Source organism: Chaetura pelagica, unplaced genomic scaffold (assembly GCF_000747805.2).
Source record: "Chaetura pelagica isolate M959 unplaced genomic scaffold, ChaPel_1.0 scaffold10, whole genome shotgun sequence".
Lineage (NCBI taxonomy): Eukaryota > Metazoa > Chordata > Aves > Apodiformes > Apodidae > Chaetura > Chaetura pelagica.
Genome location: NW_009952263.1, coordinates 2335938 through 2361729, shown reverse-complemented (window position 1 = coordinate 2361729; position 25792 = coordinate 2335938). Strand labels below are relative to the sequence as shown.

At 36.0% G+C, this 25792-nt stretch overlaps 1 protein-coding gene across 1 annotated transcript in view; it reads right to left on the bottom strand.

Moving 5' to 3' along the window:
- The window catches only part of OSBPL10 (oxysterol binding protein-like 10), a 79605-nt gene extending 60069 nt beyond the window's left edge, over window positions 1–19536 (bottom strand). The window contains exons 1-4 of the mRNA XM_010007619.1: window positions 19484–19536; window positions 18002–18177; window positions 16408–16487; window positions 6102–6293 (exon numbers count right to left, since the gene is read on the bottom strand). Of these exons, the coding sequence (XP_010005921.1) occupies window positions 6102–6293; window positions 16408–16487; window positions 18002–18177; window positions 19484–19536 (501 nt within the window). The remainder of the gene's footprint in view (window positions 1–6101; window positions 6294–16407; window positions 16488–18001; window positions 18178–19483) is intronic.
- Between the last annotated feature and the right edge of the window lie 6256 nt (window positions 19537–25792).

Sequence of the window (25792 nt, the reverse complement as noted above, 5' to 3'; positions counted from 1 at the left end):
AAATACAGCAATTGTAACATCTGCAGCTGCCTCTTTTAGCCCATCTGGTTAGGTTTTGAGACTGGTTTATACTGTTACAGGTTTAATGCCCCTAAACAAATTATAATAATTTATATAATAATTATATATAATAATGAAACACAGTGGGAGCAATCCTTTCAATATTAGCCAGCAAAGTTAAATGTAACCATAACACAAATTTCTATTATAATGCTTCTCAATTGAAAAAGTGTTTCTAAGCAAGGTTAAATAGTAGTAGCTGTAGTATAAGTTACATGAATACATTCTATGCCAAACAAATATCAACAGCTGAATAAAGACTTACATCCTTAATCACTTTCCATTTACTTTAGTGGACCCAAAGGTTTCTGCCATATTTTATTCATTACTGCTAGCCAAGAAGAAATCATGCTTTCTGAGAAACAGCTAGAGGTTTGGGTTTTTTGCAAGCACTTTTTCATTATCTGTTTCAGAGAGGTAACATTAAGTCCCTGCTTTCCACACTTTTGCTAATTAAAATGAAAATTTTGTGACAATGAGTTTGCAGACAAATTAAAATGTAATACATACAATAAAGTATAGATGCAGTGATATTAAGATGTAACCTATTAAGTCACATTTCTCATTTTCTGACCAGCATCCATCTATAGTTACAGATTACCTATTTTGCATATGATACAATGTACTTGATCAAAAAGATGGTCTTTGAATTTATTATGTATAGTGAGGAAGTGGGAGGAAGATATTTTAAATGCAAGTCTCAAAAAAACTGGAGAACTATAACTAAGATTCCGCTTCTGTGTCCCTCCCCTTTTCTTTCCAATACTGCCACTCACTGTACCTCTGTATTATTTGTCCAAACAAACAGAAAACAGGATATTAAGACTACAAAAGTGAAACACTTTCTGCAGTATCTATAAACTACCGAGATAAAACTCTCTGCTCAGTCTAACTGATAATATAATTATTTACTATACTAGTTTTGAACTGTAGAAGGTTTCTAGTTAAAAGACTCAACCACACACTGCTACAAAGAAAACACCACAAAGCTAACCTTTATACTAAAATATGTCTAGAAGAAAAAACAGACATGATTTTAGGTAACTAGTTTTAAACTTGCTTAGCAAAGACACAGCAGCACAGAGTTCAGCCTGGCTATTGCAGCCACAGTCCACGGTTATCAGGCTTCTCCCTGATAAAGCACCTACATTACTAGTCCAGCAAGACAGAAGTCAGCATAGTTTGGCTGTCCATCCTACATCCATAGCTTTTAGTTGGGTGAGCACAATTATACCATTTTTCTTCTAAAAGCAAATATTTGATTTATTAGCCATGCAGTCCTAAAGGTCATCTTTGTAACAAAGCCAGTTCTCATCTTCCCACACTCCAAAATCAAGATGAGAACTGTCCATTAAAGCAATAATTCCAATACATAGCACTTACATAGAAGTTTATAAAACTAACCAAAATTACACACATACTTTAAAAACACTTCAGTTATTAGCAGGATTTTTTGAAATGTTCTTTCAGCACAGTTCACACTGTTTATACATGATATCCAAGGATCCAAGTAAATTTTTTCACATGCGTCTGTACCACACAGCCTCACATAACCTCAATGTTACACCAAACATCAGGAGCTACAGCATTATTTTTGCTAGAACTGGCATTAGATAGGAGCTATCCATTGACCTTTTCATGAGCATACTTCCAGAGAAGTAAAAGGAGGATAACAAAATTGAAATAAACAGCAAAACTTGACTTTTTCAAAGCTGGAAAGTAAAATTTGGCATGGAACAAAAATCGTACGTTTGACCCCTAACAGCAGCTTAAATAATAATTATATAAAGCTTTACCATCAACGTACCCAGAGCTTAGTGTATTTCTTTGTGTCTTCACATATGTGAAAGTCCTGCAAGCCCAAATGCTTTCCTGAATGATTCAAGTACAGCATCTGCTTTTTCACCTATCATGCTGTCTGTACAGTGCTAGAATTCGGTAACAAAACAAACAGTTCTCCACACACAACAGCATCCTTTTTGGCGAACAGCAGCTAGTCACAGCTCTTAAATTTTGCAATCCAAATATTACAGTGACCGAAGGACATTCACTTCTCGCTTGAAGATCCCCAAAGCGTTTAAGAATCATGTTTTTCTCCTAGTAACCACATAAAGTGTTACAATTGCAGCCCCACAAAATTGTCAGTCAACCTCACTCCATACAGCCCTAAGCGCAAGTCCTAGATTTTCCTACACTGTAAGGAAAAAAGCAAATAACTATCAGTGAGTTGCATAATTCCTGCAGGAATCAAATGGTAACTATGTTTATATACTGCAAAGGACACGCAAGAAGCAGTAGGACTGTCATCTTACCGAAAAGCAGTTATTTCCAAATTCTGGAACTGCCTACTGGCACGTAAAATAGATGTCACTCTGGTGGAGGTCCCATGAAATGTGGGTCTCACTGTACTGGATGTTCAGAAACACATGCTGATGACTAACAGTAGCAAAAGTTGTAATAAACACCAGATTTCAAAGGGATCAGAAATTCCTCCATCTTTTTTTTAAGTTATGGAGAAACACATTCTCCAAACTTCTTCTGGTTACTTCCACTTAATTTCTGTAAACCTCAGTAAATAATTAATGTAAGCTAGTACTGAATGTTCACATACAGCAACTCTTTCTTCTTTAACAGCAATGGTAACACTGGTAGGGATTGTACAATAGTCAAGACATTCTCAGCCAAAATAAACTTCATGCCAAGATGAAGTGTGCCACTATTATTTAGTTCAGTGACAGCTAAAATTCAATACAAAGTGTGATGTGGCCACTTGGCTTTATGTTTAATTTATGTGAATTTTAATCACCTACAGTAAGGAACTCTGTAAGCATGATTCTCATCACAAATTGCTAAGAGGATAATAATATGAACATTTAAAAAAAAAAAACAGAATTCAGTTTCAAGACTACCCTTCATAAAATCACTTACTAAAAAAATCATTTGAAAGCACCCCTTTGATGAGTTATGGCCCATATAAAGCAATAGGATCTCAAATAATTCTGCATAACAAGGAACACATAGCAGATCAGCTATCCCAAGTTAGTGCATGATGGATTTTAGTTTTCATATAACATTCAGTACAGACTTGACTATTAACATCTACTTAATTTAAGCAAAAATCTGATTTAAGAGAACAGTGTTGTTTTAAACAAAAATATTACATTATGAAAAGTAACACTCCTGAGCTCCTTTTCAATTCAATGCTATACAAAAGTAGCTTGAGTATTAGAAGTAAACTTTTTCTAGCAGTCCAAAGTTCCATATTCATGCTCAATTTTAACCTACCAAATTTGTGAAAAAAGGTGACGTTCCAATTTCACAACAGGAACACTTGTGTCATTTTGAAGACCTTCAGTTCCTTTTAATATCTTTAAAGAATTTTGCACATCAGTTTGGTGCTAAATAGACCTCTTTGCTATGATGTTTTATACTAGAATTCTCTATGCTGTCTAAAACAAAAGAATAATAATCTTAGCCAAAACAAACAACAGAAGAAAGCAATGTGTTTATTCTTACTATGAAAGGAAAAAAGGTGAAAAAGAACCAAGCATCCTTACATTATTTCAAATACAGAAGCAAGTTTTGTCTTATTTGCTTCACTGTTTCCAAATAACATGGCCAAATCAAGAAAAACTGGTCCAGAACTGAGTAGAAACTTCAAGCTCAGCACTTCCCAGGGACATTGTCCAAGCTAGTGAGGATCATATGTCCCAAGTGAAGGATGCCCCTTTTACAGCATTCCTGTTTTCCACAGATCTTCTATATAATACTGCAGTATTAACATAACGTTCTAAAACTTTAAAAATGCATACTGCTTCTCATTTTCCAGAAGCATGTTCCAGAAGTTAATGTAGTCCTATTTATAGTACAATAAAAAAGCTTATTTACATTTCAAAGCTTCAATTACTGTTCTATAAGGGGAACATTAGTGTCTATAATCCCTTTACAGTTTCTTCCCTTCATCCACATAATACCAATTTCCAAATAAAAAGAAAAAATTAGGTGTTGAGGAGGGAAATAACTCTCTTTTGCACTCTTAGTTTATATTTCTACTTGCTTCAGATTAAAAGAAAAGACTTGGACAGATTTAAGCACATTTTTCTGAAGGCCCCTTTAACACTTGTAAAATTTAACAAAATTTAACAAAGGAGGGTAGATCTATATTCAGTTTGGGAAAGGGGGGAGAAGGAAATACATGGAGCATGCCATTGAAATGAAATCTGTCTGCTTCCTTAATCTGGAAAAATAGATTTATCCTTTCACAAGATGGACATTTTTACATGTGACTGGGAAAGAAGGCCCGAGGACTGATTTTTCCCCTGATAAACTCTTCTTTAAGAAACACCACACCATAAAAGAAAAAAAATTATACACAAATAGGTAAAGTTCACATGCCTCCTTATAAAATTTTCTTATGCATTCTTATGCATTGTTTATCTACTATCATTTTCACTCACTGAAAAACACATTTTTTTTTAAACTTCAAGCATTACCATACATTCAATGACTTCAGATTTTTTTTACTGCAGCCCTTTAAGTTGTTCTCACAGGATTTGGTATTGCAGCTGAGGTATCTCCCACATCAAACAGCAATATAATTATCTTCCACGATTACAGATTAAAGCCCTGTAATATTAACTTTTTTGGGATGATATCACATCACAAAAAACTGCAAACAAATGAGTCAGCAAACCCTAGGCCTTCCCTGCAGGAATGATACCTAGTAGCTCCTTATTCTTATTCAGGCTAGTATTTCTTCCTTCCCAAGTGTAGTTCTTAGCTATTATGATCAGCACATTCACTAAATCTGTTAAATTCCTTCCAGCCCTTGCAAGAGTCATTTGACAAAGTTGCAACAGCTCCCATTCTTTATTTTATTAATACATTTAAGGTACACTCCAAACTAAACTTTCAAGAGCAAATACATTTAGTCAGGTAGAAAGAACTTGGGGGAGACGATTGGTAGGTAAAGACAAAATATTTCCATGAAAAACACGTGTGTTTTTTATAATCTACAGAATAAGAACTCTTAATGTTATTAGAATAAAAACATACATTCTTTATCAGGATATGTAATTTGAGTCTTCATTGTGAGCACACACTAAGAATTTATTCAAGTTCGTAATATTAAAGGTCTCCATTTATAAAACATTTAGGGAGTGTAAACTGCAAAGGAGATTTTTGAGATTCCAGCTTCAAGGATTGGGGTAGATACTTCGAACCCATGTAATAAAAACAGCTAGGCTGCCAACAGTTTCTTTGGTAGAAGGGGTAGAAGGGGGAGCTACAAAGGTGCTACTAGAGAACTGCAAGAAATTGAAACCAAGCAAAAATACAAGGGATGTAAGAAAATTGAAGGCAAGTTCTGTAAAAGTCTGACAGACTGTTTAAGTTTAAAATTCTGTACTATTTTTGTTGTCTGGAAGACAGACTTAAATTGGTATTGTTATACTTTTTGAACCCTGGTGGACACACTTTGAAAGACAACAACTTTCTAGTTTACTTTTCTTGTGTTTAATACAGTCACAGCATTCTTCCATCACAGGGACAGCAACAGCAACTTGACAACAAAGTTAAGACTAACATCATATAGAAACAAACTGCTGAGTATGGAGAGCTGTGCCTTATTTCAAATTCATTCATCAGACTTGCTCAAGTTTGGGGGTTTTTTTCTAGTTATATTTAGTGCTTCAGGACCCTCTTTCCAATCTGAAAGATTTTGCTGCATGTAGCTTAAAAGAGAAGCTCCTCCAGCACTGCCACACCAGTGCAAAGTTTGAGAGCTGTGGCCAACTGAGCTCTTCTTCTGAACAAGTGCACACAATAACTTTAACATTGGGATAAAAAAGCCCTGTATAGGCCAGATTTAAGCTGTACCAGAACTAAAGACCACCTTTTGCTCATCAAGGGGAACAAAATAAAGCAGTCAAACATAAAGCAGGAAACAAAGAGAACTCTTAACTTGTTAGACTCCATTTCTTATTCTAAAGCAAAATAAGCATTTAGAAGTTATAAAAAAACAGCATATTTTTATCTCTTACCTCTCTTACTTCATGGAGTTGACCAGAACGCTGACTCTTTGCTCTTCGAGCAGCTGCAGGTGATTTATGATGTGTGATGGTTACAACAGTTGGCCCACTTTGATTCATATGTTTCTGGCCACTTGGAGATGCAGAATTAACTGTTCCAGGTGGCAGCAGAGATGAGCTTCTACTTCGCGAGGATGAAATGCTCTAGAACAAGCAAGGGGATGTTGATATTAGCACTTTGCAGAAGTAAATAACTTACATTTCAGGCTATAGATTTGTGCTGTTCTAGTTTCCTCACAAACCCAACTGTGGAGATGTAACTGTGCTCAAAACTGATTTATTCCTTCTGAACCACCTGCATTGCTCAGCAGGAATCTTCTGGGAAACATTGTGGCTATCATCTTAGTTTCTTGGATTGTCTGAAATTGGCCTTTGCAAAAATCTTCACAGACTCTTACATATTAACATGCTGCTAAGTTCTTACAACCTTAATTTTTAGGTAAGATTAAGAACAATTTTGCAGGCAGAATAATAACAATACCAACACAAATATTTTTTATTAAGCCTATAATTCACCAAAACTGGTGTGAACATCATGAAGAAAAGTTTCAACCTGAAAAACTTCTGAAATGCTACAGAGCTGTTTTCAACATTAGAGAAACTGCAATTTTGCCATGGCTACTCCACATACCAATTAAACATTAATATTTAAAACAAAAAATGACTTAAAGAGTCACTACGTTTCAGAGTAAGCTTGGGATAAACCTTAAATACAGAAAGGCCACAGTATCTGCAGCATGAATAGTCTTAACACATAACCTGTAAAATCAGTCTGCACATTGAAGAACTTTCTGTGTTCTTATCTAACCGTTTGTCACTGTTGTTGTCTAGGTTTGTTTTCTGCAGCCCTCAAACCTGAATTTTCCTGGAGTTCTTTAGGACAGCAATTCTAAATCGAGCTCAGATGTGCACTAGAGTACCTGGGGACATCATATATAAAGGTGCAATATAAAAGAGCTTTTCATTTCTGTTTGAACTGTTGATTGCATCTGTAAGGTTAAAACTGAAACAGAGTAACTCTTACCTCTAGGAACACAAATCACTTCAGACAGTGACACTTAGTAGCACTTTAAGTTAGGTAAGTATCCAGCCCTATGGGTGAAAAAACATTTCCCCTTTCCTGCAAACTCTGCACAACAATGCCAACTTTTAACATTGCTACAGCAGTTACCTCAACTGGGGTACTACCCTTGACTCTGCTGTCGAGTGCACAGAAATATTACTTGGGTACAATCTCTCTTCTTACCCCTAATAGGTCAAACTTTGCAATTCTATGGTAATTAGAAGACTTGAAATCCAAGGTGGACAGGTTCCAACTAGCACTAGAATTAAAGTCAGGCATCATGTTACCACTGCACTGACTGTAAAAGACAAGGCAGATTATCTGGCACTGCCAAAATGGAAGAGTGAAGTAAGTAAAATGATTCCTCTGCCACTCCCACACAAAACTAGATTTATGAATTCTTGAGGCATTTGAAGGTTTAAAAAATGGGTTATTGCATTCCCAGCATGCATATTTCTACAGTCATAGAAATGAGCATTATTACATTGGTCTGGCCTTACATTTACAAACACTTCCAAGAACGATGGTCTGTGTTTTCGTAACTCATACGTTCTTTACTGCCATGACTAATCAGATTATAAACAGCATCTGTAGAATCAGACGTTCAAAAACTATCCGTCCTGGCTGATAACTCACAATTGCATTAAAACTGGATTTGAATATAAGGAAAAAAAAAAACCAAAAACAAATTTAAAAAAAAAAACCTCACAGGGGATGGAATTTCCCAGAAGGGCACAGAAGGCTGCCAGGCTTTTAATTCATCTTCCATTTGCAAGAGCACTGCTTAGACAGAACTACAATTAAAATAAGAGCCAGAGGAAAAGGTATCTGGGGGAAGGTAGGGGATGAGGGAAGCTGGTAGCAACTGAATTTCCTTTTTAAAATAAAGGTTTCACAGAAAAAGGCTATCCCTAGTATAAAATAGCAGAATTCACCCACTGATGTTTCTTTTTTAAACTAATTAGCATCAGAAAACTTATAAACGAAATTTAGGGTAGAGAAAAAAGATATATTTTTTTTTCACGTAAGATCAACTCATGTTCTCCATTAGTAACAGTTTTTTGGGTTTTTTTAGAATGAAGTATTCTGAGAATCAAAGACATTCTAGTATCATGTGATTATGACATTAAAAATATACAACTGCTACCTTCATACAGCTAAACTGATCCTAAAGCTCAGATAAACAACAGCAACATAAAACAGCGAGTTTAGCCATTAATTTTCCTTGAAAGAAAACAACATTCTGTGAGAACAGAAGTTTTATTATGTTGTGATTTTTGGGGGGTAGGGCATGTTATAGATCAGCAAATAACAAAAGTAACGGAACGCAAATACAGAAACAGGAAGGAATTCTAGGAGAGCTAGCTTTCAGGAGAAACAGCTGTCAAAATAATCTCATTTAACCAGCACATTTTGAGAGATATGTTCATTATAAGTTAATATCTATATCATTGATATTATTTGGCAATTCAATGCTATTTTTCCTCAAGACAGTGTTTCAAACTGCAGTGAGCGATCTGCAGCTGGCTCACAGATCACAACAGACACCATGGCTGCAGCTCACACCTCACCTTTTATCTCATCATATCACCTAACACAGTAAACCTTTCACCAAACCTTGTTTATGGTTGGAAGTCATAAATTTGAGAGTGAACTGTTAGTACCAATGCTGCTACCTAGCTGCTATTTTTTAAACTGGTTTTCTATCACAAACAAATAAGGAACACATTTCCGAGAAACAGACATATCCACCATTTTTGGAGTCTCTTAATCCAGGTCGCATTTTTTTTTCCTGCAAGATTTGCTCTAGTTCATATCACAACTCACTGGGCTTCATCGACTATTCTCCTGAATTGTGACTAGACAGCCTTTAAAGGCCCCTTCCAACCCAATACATTCTATGACTATGATTCTACCTCTGCCTACCCATGAAGATAACCCTAAGGCAAGGCCCCATGATGAATGCAAAAAATTCCAACTTAAATTTGCAAAAACAGTCACACACAAAGTGTAAGAGAATGTCTGCAGAAGGCAATTTTTACAACTACTCAAAATCTTCTGAAGTGGGGCTCCATTCCTCAATACCACAAAGAACAGCAGCAGAACATTCTGCCTGCTTCATCCAAGGAGACAGAGGCGGCAGCTAAATTCTTCTGACAGCTTCTTCCTGCCACTGTCAGAAGATGCCTCTCCAGGAACTACACTCAGCCCCTTATGCTCTTTTGAATTTTACAACACATTGTCAACACCTACGTCCCAGCCAACTACTTCACTCTTTTGCAGAGCTTCTTCAGATTAAAAACTGGGAATGGCAAGTATCTCTTTTGCATTGATACACAAGTGTACAAAAATTAATTTTTTTCCATTTTTGTTGGAACCTATGTGGTGTTTTCCACAGCTAAAAGCACTCTAATTATACATCATACCACGACAATCATTAAAGTCAGACTCCCAGGAAATCAAAGGAATGACAGTAACTGATGGATTTTTATTTCTAATCCCCCGCTCTTCTCTCTAGCACTGCTGGTTTGACTGATCTTCCCCTCTAACTATTACCATATATCTTTTCCTTTGGTCCTACTGCTTTCTTGTTTGCAAATAAATAAAGCTATTCTGAAAGTTCCAATGGAAGGAATACATCAGGTCTTCAACAATCAGTAATGCATAGTGCAATGAGTCAGGAAATCCAGAGGCTGAAGCACCTCAAAGGCACTACAAGTATTCTTTACTGAGGCTAAACTTTACCATAATTCCAACAGTTTGGATGCTAATAAAACTACAAGAGTAAAAAGGCTAAAAAAAGCTTAATTTGTGACTTGTGTTCATCTTAGTTTTATGGCCTAAAGCTAACTAAAGTATGCTTAGCTAACACAGATTTGGTTTAAGTTTTTTATTTTAATAGTCTGGCCATCTTCAAGGTAAAAAGCAGTATAATTAATGCTTCCATTTGAGTATCAAAAATCCTAGCAATCACAACAATGCGATTGTAGAACAGTAAGTTCCAACTATACTACTGTTTTCATGACTCATTCTCCCTGGAGACTGCCATTTGTGCTCACAAAGAATCTAAAGTGTTTTTCACCATTAAGCAGACGCAAACAGTTTGGAAAGTAAAAGCAATGTTCCAGAGATCAATAAATTAATTTCTGAAGTGAACTGTCATACCTGTTTATGGCTGATAGCCATAGTTTTCACAGGCACTGTGCCACAGATGTTATTCTACGGAATAATAAATATTGAAATGACATTCCTCTGCAAATATATAGCAAAGGACCAAGTCGTGTATGCAGCTTTAGAGCAATGAGAAGTCACACACTATCAGAAATTAAATATGATTTTGAGACACCACCATTCAGTATTTTAATTCCCATCTGCTTCTTTTCCAGTGCATCCTAAGTAAAAAAAAAACCACACTGAAAAAAAGAAAACTATGGAGATTTAATTTTATCTGTTTCATTTCCACTATAGCAAGAGTCTATGATAATAATTCCATACAATCTTTTTTTTGTCGAGAATCATTTGAGTAAGCTCATGTTCGGTCCTAAATGGATTTTTTTTTTTTCCATTTCTGTAGGAGGGTTTTGAAAGCAGAGAGCTATGAGCAACTCTTATCTTTATGTAGCTTCCAAAGGGAGGTAAAAAGGGCGTCCAACACACAAAAATCTAACAGCCGAGCATTGCTTCCTTCTCAGTCTTACCACCATGGTAATTTCCAAAGCATATTTTAATTGGAAGCACCATTCTTTAGCTGACTTCTGTAGGTTAGGAACAAGAGGATAGAGCAGGCAAGTATACCAGAGGAGGGAAGGATGAACTTGCTCAAAAGGAAAAACGGTTTGATGCGCATGAGAGAACCAAAACAACACTCAAAGACTTGAAACTTTCACTAAGCTGGCTTTATGAAAACATTTATCATGCAGATGATAAAAACACCCAGTGAATAATACATTAAGAAATTTAAAGGTATCTCTGTGGCTATTTATTAATAAGGCAAGAAACCTGATACAACAGAAGAAGGGCCACCAAAGATCTATAATAGCCATTTTTCCAGCTGTAGAGAAAAATTACACATCTTCCTCATAATGATTTTATAAAATGTTGACCTCAAACTTTCAGGCATTACTACACGTGCTGTTTCACATTACAGTGACGACTGCAGTAGCAGTTTAACTGTAAGGAGAAGGTTTGGACTTTTTTCTCCATCGTGTCTCCATGCTGGCTCTGAAGACCACTTGACCTCAAGGAGGGCCACTCCAGGGAGTTAAACGAGAAGAGAAACAGAGATGTAGACACACATACAGAATTTTCTGCTGATTTAACTCCCAAAATTGCCTTTCCAAAGGGCTGGATTATGGTTTTAACAGGCACCAGAAGCACTGCTTCAGAGGAAAGACAGCAGGACAGAAGCTGCTTCGAAAGATGAAGGTTCCTGTTCTCTGCCACTTTCTTGATAAGCACTGAGAAATACAAGGGTTATAGGCCAATCCAGCAACTGATCCACTCATTGGAATTAAGAGCTGGTATAAAAAATGTGTTTGTTTTTAGTAGTACTTTTACGGGCACCATGACTACATGGTCAAGAAAAAAGGGGTATGAAACAGAAGACTTATATTTATGGATAAAAAAATCACTCTTGGAATTTACCACAAAAACTATACATAAGCCTACATCTTAGAAGCACTTTACACTACTGAATCCCTAATTCCTGTATCACTGAATTGACTAGTTTTTTAACTAAAAATTGTACAGTAATATTCACTTAGAATAATCTAAAAAACCAGTAATCCTATCCAGACATACAAGACTTCTTCCAAAACAGTGTGATTTGGCACTCTGCAGAGCCTGAGCAATTAAGCAAAATGAGATGTATATGGGAATATCAAGAACATTAAGACTATCTTACACCATGGGAATTGTTTGCCAGAGAGTATGATCCATTTACTGCTTTTTTATCATTGAGATGTAAAATCCAATTAAAGCAAAGTGACAGTCTAAGCTTGTGTTACATCCTCTTGTTAGCTGTATAACTCACCTTTGGATTGCACTCATTGGGATGCAACTAAATTTAGTCATTAATATACAACTTTAAAAAAAAATAATCAAAAAAATAATCACTGCTCTGCTTAATTTCCTCTACCACTACAGTCTGCAGCTGAAGCTTTAAAGACAGCAAGGACAGTAAGTCATACAGTAGCATTTTGAAGCATGCAGTACAGCTCTGGAAAAGAAAGAAAACCAGTGCTGATCTAGATTTAGTGCAGGAAGAAAGAATGCTCTCCTATGAATATTTCGCAGCTTCAACTTTGAAAAATGTTTTTTAAATTTTCATGTTTTCTTATGAATCTCTTTCCAATAATACCTATTCAAGATTTCAAAAATGTGTTCTCTCTTCAATATGAAAGACCTCTACCTAAGAGTTGCTTCACCGGTACTCTTGGGAACCTTCCCACTGTTTGCTTGGTTATCACATTACTTCTTGCCTGTTAAGCTATATCCCACTTGCATAAGCTAAAACATACCCCTCACTGCATACTTCACAATTCCCATTCCAACTCCTTCTCAAGTGTACAACTTCTAAAGAACAGCTAGAAATTTCTGCCTCTTGTTCCTCCTGTGAAAAAGGTGAGTTGAAGCTGTCTGTAGAAGAAGCTGAGAGCAAACACTCAGGCTCCAAATTTCCAGATGCAGAAACATGCCTGTTCCCAGCAAAGACAGAGCTCGGATTGTGTTCAAACTCCAGAAGCTTAAAACACCAGAGTATCCATCTGTCTGTTCATGACAGAACTATGAGACAGACAATTTGGGGCTATCACTTACTACAGCCCTCTAAATATAGGGAGAGAGAGGAGGAGAGAGATCCAGCCCTGCTGATGGTAGAACAACAAATCACATCATGACAGTCCTATGAATGGTAGGGCTACTTTCAATCCAAAAGTACAGATTTTTGTCAAGTCCTCAACTATAAAAAATTAACTCAAACACGTACCCTTCTCTCTGTCATTGCAAACCTTCCTGCGTAATTCCAGTCCCTAATCTGAACACAAAAGAAAGAGTAAGGTGGCTAAAATAGCAGCATGCTATTTTAAGTAAATGTAAAGTATTTTAAACAGCCCCTTTCCACTCCCATGCTAATAATTATTATATTGAAGTAGCTGGATCTAAAAGAGAAAGAAAAAGAGTAATGCAGCAGTTCTTGCTTGCCTTACCTCCTACTAGGCAGTGGTTCTGAAGTAAGAAATTTCAAGAAAAACTACAACAAAGAAGTTACAGAAATGCATTTTTTTCCAGTTTCTGGAATCTCTGTGAAGCAGCACTCCCTTGTAACCAGTATCTGATCTCCAAAGTCTAATCATGGTAGCATTAAAGCTTGTTCACTTGCTTTTATAAAGAAAAGCAGAAAGAAGCTTTAAAACTTAATCGTAGATTAAATCGAGGTTAGCACTACGTGCAATGCTGAAGTCAGGGAAAATCTGCCTCTCAAATAATACTCTAACCCTGAGAAGATGGAGGGGGGAAAAGGAAAAAAAGTTTATTAAAAAACAAGAGAGAAATCTTTTCAAGAGAAAGGTTCCTAGGAACAGGTAAGTACAACATTGCTTCAAGTCCAGGACACTTCTGGAGTAAGAAGTAGTCTCATCACAAGTCTCACCTGAAGCAATAAACTCCCAACATTTTATTTTCTGGACCATTAAGGTTAAAAATACAGAAGATATAAATTCTCTTTTTGTTCTGTGGCTTACAAAAGTGGAGAATTAAGAGTGCTTCACTAACAAACACGTCAAGTGAAAAGTGACCTAGCCTGATTTTAATTGTAGACTTGTCACACTACTAAGAAAAATCTTTTAAGTTTTCTTCAGTACTTCTATTTTGTACTAAATGGATCCAAGCTAATTAAAATGTGTGAGTAGCTGTACCTATCAAAATCCATCTATATTCCAGCATTCTATGCCAAGTTTCTGTAACTCGTCAGTCTTCTGAGAAAAATGCAAGAACTCTCCTGCTGTTTGAAATAATGACTCGTTTGGTTCATCAGTTAGATATGCCCACCATCCCTCAAATCAAGGAAATCCTTGTGTTTTCTTGCACAATGTGCCTAGGAACCAGAAGAAAGCCCCAGCAGTGGTAGATCACTATGCAAGACTACAAGAACAAGCCCAGAGAGATGCTCCCTACTCTAAGCCCTTCCTGTTTCTAAAAGTTGCACTAAGATTTTCTGTGACAGAGGCTGTTCCTGTCTTTAACAAACTCCCACTCACTTGGTCAAAACATTTTGCCTTTCAAATCTGTATAAATTTTGGCATCCAAAGCATCCAATAATAATCTCCAGTTATCATTCATCATTACTTTGAACCTGTTTTCAGCTCATTTTTTTGAGGCTCTCCCATATTGATATATAGCAAATATTTCCTATTCAGCCACCCCAGAGCATGTATTAACACTATACTTCCCTGATTTGCCCTTTCCATTCTCATAATCAGAAAGACTCCGGTCTACTCAAGGTTCATCACAAAGCTCATTTTGTACAGAATAGTAACAAAAGTGATGAAAAGTACGTTCTCCCAGTCCAGTGTTTCTGTTTCAGAAATGGAAGGGGACTAACAAAAGTATTCAAGAATGAGCATCTGACAGAGTTAGATCAGCCGTGGATTCTCCCTTTTGCTCTCTGCTCCTTTCCTGGTAATTTCTTAAGTTCTATTCGGGTTTATTTTATTTTTGATCACTACTAATTGCTGGGCAATTTTACTGCTATAATAACAAGATTTTTCCCTTGACATAGTAATTAATTTAAAGCCTATAAAAATACATAGATAATTCTGCAGGAGCTCAACATGGAGAAACAGTATTAAAAACTCTGAACATAAATTATTACTAAATGCAATTGTTTTTACCTAGGGATGAAAAACTATCCAAATTCCACTTACACAAAGATCAGTGTCAACTCAATTACTGCCACCCTGGGATGACAGTTTGGTATTAAAGTAGACACATCTACAGAACTATTTATCAAGAGCAGGCAAAACGAGAAAAACAAATCCACTTTTAAGAAATATTAGCAAAAGAATAAAGTAGAAGTATAAGAACCTATTGTACAATACTATACTATTATATATACAATACTATTGTATATACAATATATACTATATATATACTATTATATATACATATATATTATATATACATATATATACATATATATTATATATACTATTGTATATACAATACTATATATATACAATACTATTGTACAAGTCTCTAATACAATATATACTAAACAACAGTTCTACTACCTCGTCACAACACAATGTAGATGGTAAACATTTAAATTGGTTCAAGAATAGACCTGAAGACTTATTGAGGAATAATTCACTGATGGCAACTTAGTACAGAAAGTTACTGTCTCTATCTAGCACAGGAATTCCCTGAGGTGCAAATTCACAACAGTATTCTCACCAAGTTACACCTTTGTGAATGTTACTGAGCCACAGCTAAACAAAAGCCATATTTCATTGTCATACATAAGAACTAGAAGAGTATCAAAACACTTAATTTACTTATTTAATTTCAAAAAGGTTTTTAATAATACCACAACTGCTTCCTCACAAGTCCACATCACTCAAAAAGATAAGGAAAAAAAAAAAAGTCAGAGGCAAGGGACACCATCAATCCATCTACTATTTTTAAAGTGCAAGCATTTTTTTGCTTTTGTCCAAAATATTTATCTGAAGACAAAACTTCTGAAATCACCTCCAAAGGGAAATAAATAATATAAATATTCATATTATGACCTCTTTCATATGTGTTAAAGAGGTTGAAGACTGACCACCGCTAAAACCTACCTGAAGCTTCTATAAGAGCCATTAAATATTATAAAATTAAATTAAACTAGTATTGGTTAACACTTTTATACACTAAGCAGGACATCACACAGGTATTTATTTATAAACTGTTGATCTAGCCACTTAATTAACTACGTATTGACAGTATTCAAAATGTACTTTAATTTCTTACAAATAGGATGTTTATTTACTATGATTTCCCAGCAGACATAAACCTCCTCCTGTTGGAGACGCATGACAACTTGCTGCTTTTATTCATAAACGTCAACCCACTAACCACAGCAGTCAATCACCCAGATCATGCTGTTCTTCACCTACACCACTTAAAACATAACAGTTACTTCTCTCTCTTATTTACCTTAGAATTACCTTCCTTGTGATGTTTGGCACAGGACTGAAGCTGAGTTATCCAGTATTGTTTCTCCTTTGCATCAGCAGCTAGAACAGAAACAAGAAAATGCAAGGAAGCTCACATAAACTAGTACTCTTTTTTTTCTTTTTTTTGCATAATAAAATGTGATGGGGTAGGGGGCAGGGAGGAGAGAGATTATTTATTGGTCAGGATGCAATATAAATTCTGATTTATACTACTTAATTTGAGAATATGTAAGTTCTTCAGTACAACAAATCTAAACCTCAACTTAAGCTGATGTGGCCTGCTGAAAGAGGTAATTACGAAGAAGACTCATTACCTTATCTCCTCCAAGTGTTACTAAAAGCAGAATTACCTCAGGATTACTTTTTTAAAAAATAAAATAATTACATCTGTTTTCCTTTTATTCATCTCTCTCTGTGAAGGACAAGGGCCACACGGTACCATTTAAATCAATGAAACCTCTACTTTCAGGCAGTCTGTCAATCAGCTGCCAGGCAAGCTAGCAGTTCCTCAGATACTTGACTACTTCTGTTTTAATGTAGTTCAGGTAAATCCCTCTTTAAACCTGTTTGTCATTCACATGCGGCTTAAAAACAAAAGCCACAATTTCCCCCCATACCAAAAAACAGCTTTAAAAACGACTGAAAAAAATTGTCTACCATCTGTATCTGGTGGCTCTTGTGTAATGCTAGTAAGTATATTTAGGAGAGAAGTCTGGTTGTGTGTTGTTGTTTTTTCAAAACAAGATACTACTACAGTAACCCCAATTAAGAATATCAACACGTAGTGGATAGTTTCCATCAATATTTTCTACTTTCTCTGCTACTACTTGTCTAAATGGTTATTGACTCAGCATAAAAATTATTTACTGTTTTGAAACAAATTCTTAAATCTCATATAATTAAAAGAAGTACATTGCCAGTGTTTGATAATCGCAAGTGACTGGAAAAGCATGATAATGAAACCAAAGTGTTCATGACTTCTAGCTGTGCAAATTCCAAAACATTTTAACAGAAGCTCTCCCTGTTTGTTCTTCTACTTAAGTTCTACATACGAAACAGTAATACACTGTACCACAGGGGAGTCCTGCACACTCTGTCCTGCTAGCCAACTGATAAACTGGGGTCAGGATAAAACTAACATCATTTTAACCTTCTGCTAGACATGTAACTTTTTCAAGTATAATTTATTTTTTTATAAGCTTGTTTGACATGGAAGTATCCAGATCAATCAAACATACTGAAAATACTTCAGAAGGTTTTGCTATGGACTGCCATAAAAGCAGCTTTTTCTTCTTTCATAAGCAAACAAGACACACTGTACAGTCAAAATGCCACAATCACAGCTTATAGAAGGCATCTTGAGATATCTTCCAGCCCTGAAAGTTTACGTATTGTAAATTCACACATATTTAACTCCAGACTAATGTTCCATTGTGTTTTATAATACGCTATGAAACAACATAGCTTAACTACTTTCTGACAGCATAGAGAAGTACGAAAGAAATGAGACATGAGAGAAGAAGCAAAGAAGTGGGAAGAGACCGACTCAGCTGGCACTTTAAGCTGCACTGTACCTCTCAATTTATACATCTCTCCATTAGCAGAGTAGACCACCAACATGTGTGGCACTTCATCACTGGGTGTTATTATAGCTCCAGCTAAAGACAGGGCTCCTCGTGGCTTCTGGTTTTTACTTTGTTCATTCACGAAATACTGCAGAATTCCCGTCTCAAAGTCCAGCACAAAGTACCTGTTCAAAGAAATTGCAATGGTGTAATATTTCTGTTAGAGCTTTTTAACATTCACTCAAAGAGCAGCACAGGGCAATCTTAAATCAAGATCATAAACTAAAAAAAGAGGTTCAAGTCATTTTTTTAATAACTCAATTTTATAAGGTACTATTATTCCAGTTTTATTTGAAAAGGGCATGTGTGAGTTATTTGTTTACTTATGTTTCATATTAATGGTGAGGTTCACATACAAGACATTAAAGCAAGGAAGTCAGAAGTATGAGACTGCCTTTTGGGGGCTTTTGGCCTCTCCCTTTTTTCTTTTTCCATTTATAACCTTGAAAGGCAAACTAACTCCCCACAACTAGTCTTGTGAAAAAGTGACACTGTTTTGGAGAACGATAAACACAATTAAAGATACCACCTGTGTGACAATATTTTACATAAAGCTGTTGAGTGTAATTCTGAAAACTGGCCAAGGGAATTGAACATTCAGTTTCCAGTAAGTAACAGATAGGAAGTATGGACACCCATGTGTAAGAAAACAATCAGGGGGAAAGAAAAGTCTAAACTTTATTAGAATTGTGCTAACATTCTGCTGACAAATTCTAACAAGGAAAAAACATTTTTATTGCTCATCATATATTTAGGATCAGGAAATACTCAGCCAGTGAATATGCAGTAACCACAAAGAATTAAAAAAAAAAAAAGTTTTGGAAGAAAAGTAATTTCACGATAAACCGACTGCTAGGATAGCAAGATCATACAAACAAAACCAAACTAACTGCATTGTCCAAGTGCACTAAATAAAAGCGAAGATGCTTGGAATTTAGCATGTTAGCTTCAAGAGCTGGGTTTTTTCCCCAAATAAACCAATCTTTCACAATAGCACAGATTTTAAATTCCATTTCCCTGTGGAAATGATCCATGCTGTTACACTGAATAACTATTTAACACATTAACCCTCTGCCAAGAGGGGATGGACAGTTACCTCCTGGCTCACATGAATGAAGGACAGTCTCGCAAGAGACTAGAGTGCAGATCACACAAATGCATGTTACCCTCTTAGCTTCTAATAAAAAAATCAGCCCTAACAATCTGGCTAATATCACTAAGCTGGGCATTTGGAAGGCATACTATTTGCTACTGTTCCTCTAGATAGGAATACTATAGATCATATGTATTTGTGTACATTTCAGAAACTGTGATTATTCAGTCTTCTATAGCTTTGTATATCCCAAATTTGCTCAAGTCACTACGTTGTTTTGAAACTGACATTTTGTCTTAACTCTTTTTCAATATCCCCATATGCAGAACACCTCTAACCTTTCACACCACAGAGTATTTCCAGGATTGTCTTCACAGCCTGTTAAAGTCATTGCTGTCTTTGTGCTCATCTCTTTATTAAAGCTAAATAAGACTGGACATGACGCAAGCGATCACTGCCCAGGATTTACCGAGCTTCAGATATTTTGCCTGGGCAACTTCCTTCACCATACTTTACACAACTCTCTACTGCCACTGCCTCTGCTCCAGAACAAAGATCAAATTTTCTTTAAATTATTACAGATAAACAATGCCTGTCCCAAAAATTTTAAGAGAATGCATCACTACACCCCTCACTTCTGCCCTGACTCCATCTTCCACATCTTCCATAAGCACCTCTGCATCCCTTCCCTCAAGAAACAAATAGAAAGCCTAACTTTTGTAATCATGAAGCACATCTCTTAACCTTCCCTCTACAGTGATCTTCACCACAGAAAAAAAAAAAGGACCAGAAAAATGGCAAGCTGAATGCCAACCACCACAACATTTTCAACAGTAGCATTAAAAATAAAGAGGCCCTAAATGGAAACTGCCAAAAATTTTTAATACTACCTTATTGATTTGTACTGCACCAGCCCATAACCTTTATGGTTTGACTTTTAAATTATTTTACAATGCTACTCTCCCACTTACAAAGCATTTTTTCTCTTCAACTTGCTTAGGAGGGAAATATGATGTACTTAACTGCTGGTGAAAATAGGAGAATTGGAAAACAAAAATAAGTCAGACTTGCATATTCCACAGTACATTTCAATTTTACTCATTCTCACAGAATCACAGAATCCTAGGGGTTGGAAGGGACCTCAAAAGATCATCTAGTCTAACACTGCCAGAGCAGGGTCACCTAGAGCACATCACACAAGAACTTGTTCAGGCGGGTTTTGAATGTCTCCAGCGAAGGAGACTTCATGACCTCTCTGGGCAGCCTATTCCAGTGATCTGTCATTCTCAGTTTTCTTTGTCCATTTTTGGACTGTTCCATATTCAGGAGAAAAAATCAGAGAACTAGACAGAAGGGATCCATGTCTCTGAGACAAGTGCTTCTCTCTGACCAGCTAAGAAGTTTTCAGCAATCTCTTTGGGTTTAGCAAGCAAGTGTAGGCTTTATACACAGCTATGTCCATTCTGAGCCTGCGGGCATCCGCATTACAATTTCATTGTCCCTTTGTAATAAATGATTTGTACCTGAACAACAGTCTTTTATCAATCAATACCTTGGATAGTATCATTGTGGTTACTGCAGTACAGCTCTCAAAAAAAAACAAAAGGAGGAACAAGAATTTTTTTAAAAAAAAAAAAAGTCCCATAGGAAAAATTAAGGGGAAAAAAAGAGGAAAAGCAGAAAGAAAAATAATTTTTCCTTTCCCTATTAGGATCAAAGAATTTGGGGAAAAAAGTTCCTCAGAGTCTATTACAACAGAATCTATTAAGTTACATAATAAATACTATGAGCACTTCAACTCAGAAATCTTTGCATGTTAGACCAGAAAAGCACTCCCAGAATGACTATAAGCTCCACAAAGATGGGCTTCTGCATTGCCATTTAGCCACTCCAGGGACAGAAACTAGCCACTCAAGTGCAGAACACACCTTTACCAGAATAACGGCATCTGAGAACAGCAACTTCTGCAGATCCACATGTGCAGAGACAGTATCTTTCCACATCCTTGTTATCACAGCTACAGCACCTTCTAGCCAACCATAACCTATTTTATGTAGTCTCAGAAAAACAGAATGTTATCACTGGCCTTGTACCTTCCATTTTCAGTACACATGACACTGTCTAATCTGCCTGTAAAAGTATGCAACATATTTCCAGAACTCCAGTAGTAATTTTAAGAAAGAAACAAGTAACCAGTTCTTGCAGGCCTTTACATCACCTTCCTCAAGTAAACTCTTCTTTCTTGTCCCAGATGAACCAGCTTTTGTCTACCATCTTAAAAAGTCTTAAGAGAAAGAGAATTATCTACAGAAACTAAGTCCCACCTGCCCAACAAAAACTAGTTGAGTCAACAAAATAGGTTTCCTGTGACTTTGGAGAGCTCAGGAACTTTTTTCAGAGTTTTCACATCCTGACTGTGACACTGTTCATATCACATGGAATCAAGTTTTTGCTTTTCAAGAGTTATAGTTTGATGCACAGTTCTTCACCTTTCACACAGTGGTACCGCAGGAAAAGACAGGCAGGATTAAACTGCACAGGTAACTATAATCTCACAAGAGAAATGGGGATAACACACTTTGAAAACTGTTAAAAGGACAGGAAAAGGCAGGAGAAGGAATAAAGAAATAAATGTGAAATCAAGCAGCACAAGTCTTCACACAAAGGAGACAAAAAGAAACAGAAGAAGCTTTCAAAAACATCCTATTGCACCCACAGACCAAGTCATTACCCAGTTCAGATCATCACAAAAACACAGGAGAAATGAAGGCCGGATTCTTCCATTAACTGAGGATGGAAAAACACATATATATACACACATATATATATATATACATACACATATATATACACACACACATATATATAAAAAGCAGAATAGAAGTAAGAAATTGGTACATGTCCCATTTTAGAAGCCCCACATAACTATCAAAAGGACAGTCATATCTTTTAACTGTTAACTTTTAACAGAAGTCATTTGTTCGACACACCAGGCAAATAAGAGCACTAACCTCTCCTGAACTGGTTAATCTTGCCACCTTAGTCTGTTTTTCTCTACTGACCTTGCCCACAGGGTACACATTTACCCATGTTGTCGCATTTCTGTAATTAATTTACAGATGAACGTGAATGAAATCCAACGTACTCTCTAGAGAACAGTTAGAGAGGAGGTGACATAGTCAAGTTAGATCGTACTAGACATACAATTAACTTTATACAGAAATGGCTTTAAAAGTGCTAAAATGCTGGTAGTGTAGTAGGAAATTATAATAGTTTATCAATAGAGAAGAGCAGCTGCACAGGTCTTCCATGAGAAAAATTTACATTTCCAGCATTATGCCAGTTTGAAGCAATAGAAAGAAAGAAAAAAAGACCCAAAAATATCAGAAGCACATGATATGAACATTTTCCACCTAATTTACACACCTCACTAGATTTAAGACTTTTAGTGTTCCCATTTCCAGTAAAATTAAGCATTTACATATTTCAACACTAAATTGCACATCCATAACATGGTGCACTGCTCCCTCCTCAGGCTGTCACTCAGATCCAAGTCTGCAATACCCCCAAAGGTATGTTTCCAGCAGAAAAAACATCCCTTAATATACCTTTCTTCTTTTCTCCCCCAATTCTGAACACATCTAAGAAACTAAACATCCGAAAATAAGTTTTCACTACTCTACAATCCCAAGAAGTTTTCAAGGTAGGAATGCCAAATCTTTCCATTATGTAATGCATTCTGAGTGATCTGAATTCTCCCCACATCCTTCTTACCCAGTTAAATCAGTTTTCTGGATCAGATTTTGTACAATTTACAGTTTGAATTCATAATCTGATAGAGGTTTTTAAGAAGACTTGCAACTGGACAACTGCAATCCCAGTCAAATCTTCAATTATGGACTCAATCTGCTAAAAAAGCTCACCTCTTTGGGAAAGTATAATTGTATAATTACTTCCTTGAGTTCATAAACTAGACTACATGGGTATCTATGCTTCACATTTGGACCATGTCTAATCCCAGAGCTCATCTGTTTAAAATTGGTATGGATGCCCCAATACTGCACAGCAACATAGACAAATCCTTTGACTAAAGACAAAATTTTCCATAATCTCCAAACAATAAAATGTTTTTCTTTATATGATGACCTAACACAGCAACTACTTCTGGATGGAGAGGCATGCAGGGTTTCTGCAGCAGGCTAGGTTTGGTTTCAACTTTTTAGAGACTTTTTTTCCTCCAATTACGTTGTTATTGATGGACATAGGAGGTTTTCTTTGTAAACATCACTTTAGCTCTTCCACTGACACCTTTTCTCCTCCATCAGACTCTCAATACACACTTTATGATCTACTTTTGCTTTAACCATAAAAATGCAAATTGTTCACATAAAATACATTGATTTGAAACAACACAAAGTCTTCACCCTGATTTAAAACCTTGATAGGTAACATCACCTTCCTTATCATATTAGAAAAGATATAATTCATGCATTTCCCTCAGACTGCTGAATTTATTATTTCAGACAATGTGACAAATACTATGATCCACTACACATTTCAGCATCCTGAAAAACAGAAAACAAAAACAGAAGCAGCTCGCCAACAGAAACATTTCACTACCTTTTTCTTCTACCAATTTGTTCTCAATGTTTTTGAGTTTCGAAACACCTGTTTTCCTTTCACTCTGTTTCAACTTTCCTCCATTCACTGACAGGATGTGTTCTTCAGTGACTCCTTGATCCTCGAAAACAGGACATTTTCAAGAATAAGGAATCAAACTGTTCTACAATTCTCTTTTTTTTCCTTTTTTTTTCTTTTTTTTTTTTTTTAATGTAGTCAAAAAACCAAGGTAAAAATTATAGGATGGAAAGTAAAGGTGTCAAAGAAAAGCGACGTTTATGGTTCCAGTAACTGAATGAGATGTCACATAGAAATAATTCATTTTTATAAAACTGTATCTTATTAGACCATCTTGGAAATGACATTTATGCAACTGCTTAATTTGTTTTATCTCTTTTACCTTGAGCCATAAGATTAATGGAATAATTCATGCCAATAAAGATAAGGCATAGCAAACACATTTACAGTCAAGGACTTTATTATTAAAAATCATCTCTAAAGTTGTCATTTAAAGACAGGTGCTTAGAAGAACATGCTTTCATTTCAGCTACAGTTTAACATCCTTAATTTGCTGAGGTTCCTCAATTTATCACTTTCCAACATAAGAAAATGTAAGAACTGCAGTATTCATTAAAAACTTCACCGACTTTGAGCCTCTCTAAATTAAAACTGGATTTTTAAAACAGTAATTTCTCTGCATTATTTTAATTGCATACCAGTCAAGCTGAACTACAATTTGCTGGATACTTTTAGAAGTGTTCCACATTTAAATGGAGATAAGAAATAAAGGAAGTATTATCCATAGCTAATAGATGGACAACTTGTTTCTGATTATCATGCCCTTCGTGTTTTTAACACGAAGCTTAAACAGAGCTTAAACACAAATAAAATCTTATGAGAAATCTCCTTTCCTGTTTTGTCAAGTCCCAGTCAATCTTCAAGTTTACAAGCAAGCCTGCTTTATGAACCAAAATGTCACTTCTTTCTCAGCATCTGCAGAAGCCACAATTGCTACTGACTAGCTCATCAGTTTATCAACTTCTGCTTGCCATGTCAATTACTTTCACTGGTCTGAAATTTTATACAGTCAGCAACAGGCATGCTGCCCAAATTTTATTTAAGTTAAAAAGATACTACAGTAAGCATAAATATTTATATTAGTTCTCTAATTTCAAATAGAGTCACTGCCATTTAGGTGTTGGTTTTTTGGACTGAAGAAGGAAAAATAGGCTTAAAAATAATGCATCCATTTTTGCCCATCAGGCTTAGAATTCATACAGATTTGTGCAAGAGTACATTTATCACACTAATCTATGCTTTAGCACAACAGGGCCACACTGAGGGGCAAGAATTGCAATTTAGGGGCAAATGTGAATAAAAGGTAAGACAGTTGAGGTTGTTGATACCATAAACAGCATTTACTGCTAATGGCCTGCCAAACCAGCTGGTTGACCAGTGCTATTTTGTGTCATTTAGTAGTCCTTGCCACCTTCCTTTTTCTTGGCTCTAAATTCACTACTATTCAATAACTAAGCAGACTCCTATTTTTTGTATTTTGGACCAGAGAGAAAAGGCTAGCAGTAACATAACTGGGGAAATAAATGGGCCAGTGCAATCTGAATTCTGGCAGTGCTATTATCAGGTGTGATTCAGGTCACTGACTTAAAACAGACCTTCCAGATAGGAAAATACATTTTTCTTTATAAGAATGAACAATAACCACCACAAAAACACCCACAAGATCTAAAACAAAACAAAAACAGAACTGAGTACCTGAACGTCATGTAAAATAATTTGCATGTAATGAAATTGAGCTTATGAAATGAAATAGAGACACACTTCTAATTGATTCTAAAGCAAGATACAGGAAATGCAGGGGGGTTGAATCTAAATGATCCCATTGGTGCCTTCCAAACCAAACCATTCTATAACTCTATGATTCTATGAAGTGTACAAGAGACAACTAGTTGTAAGCACCAACTCCATTCCACACCTGAGAAGAAGGCAGTGACCTGTATAACAGGGGA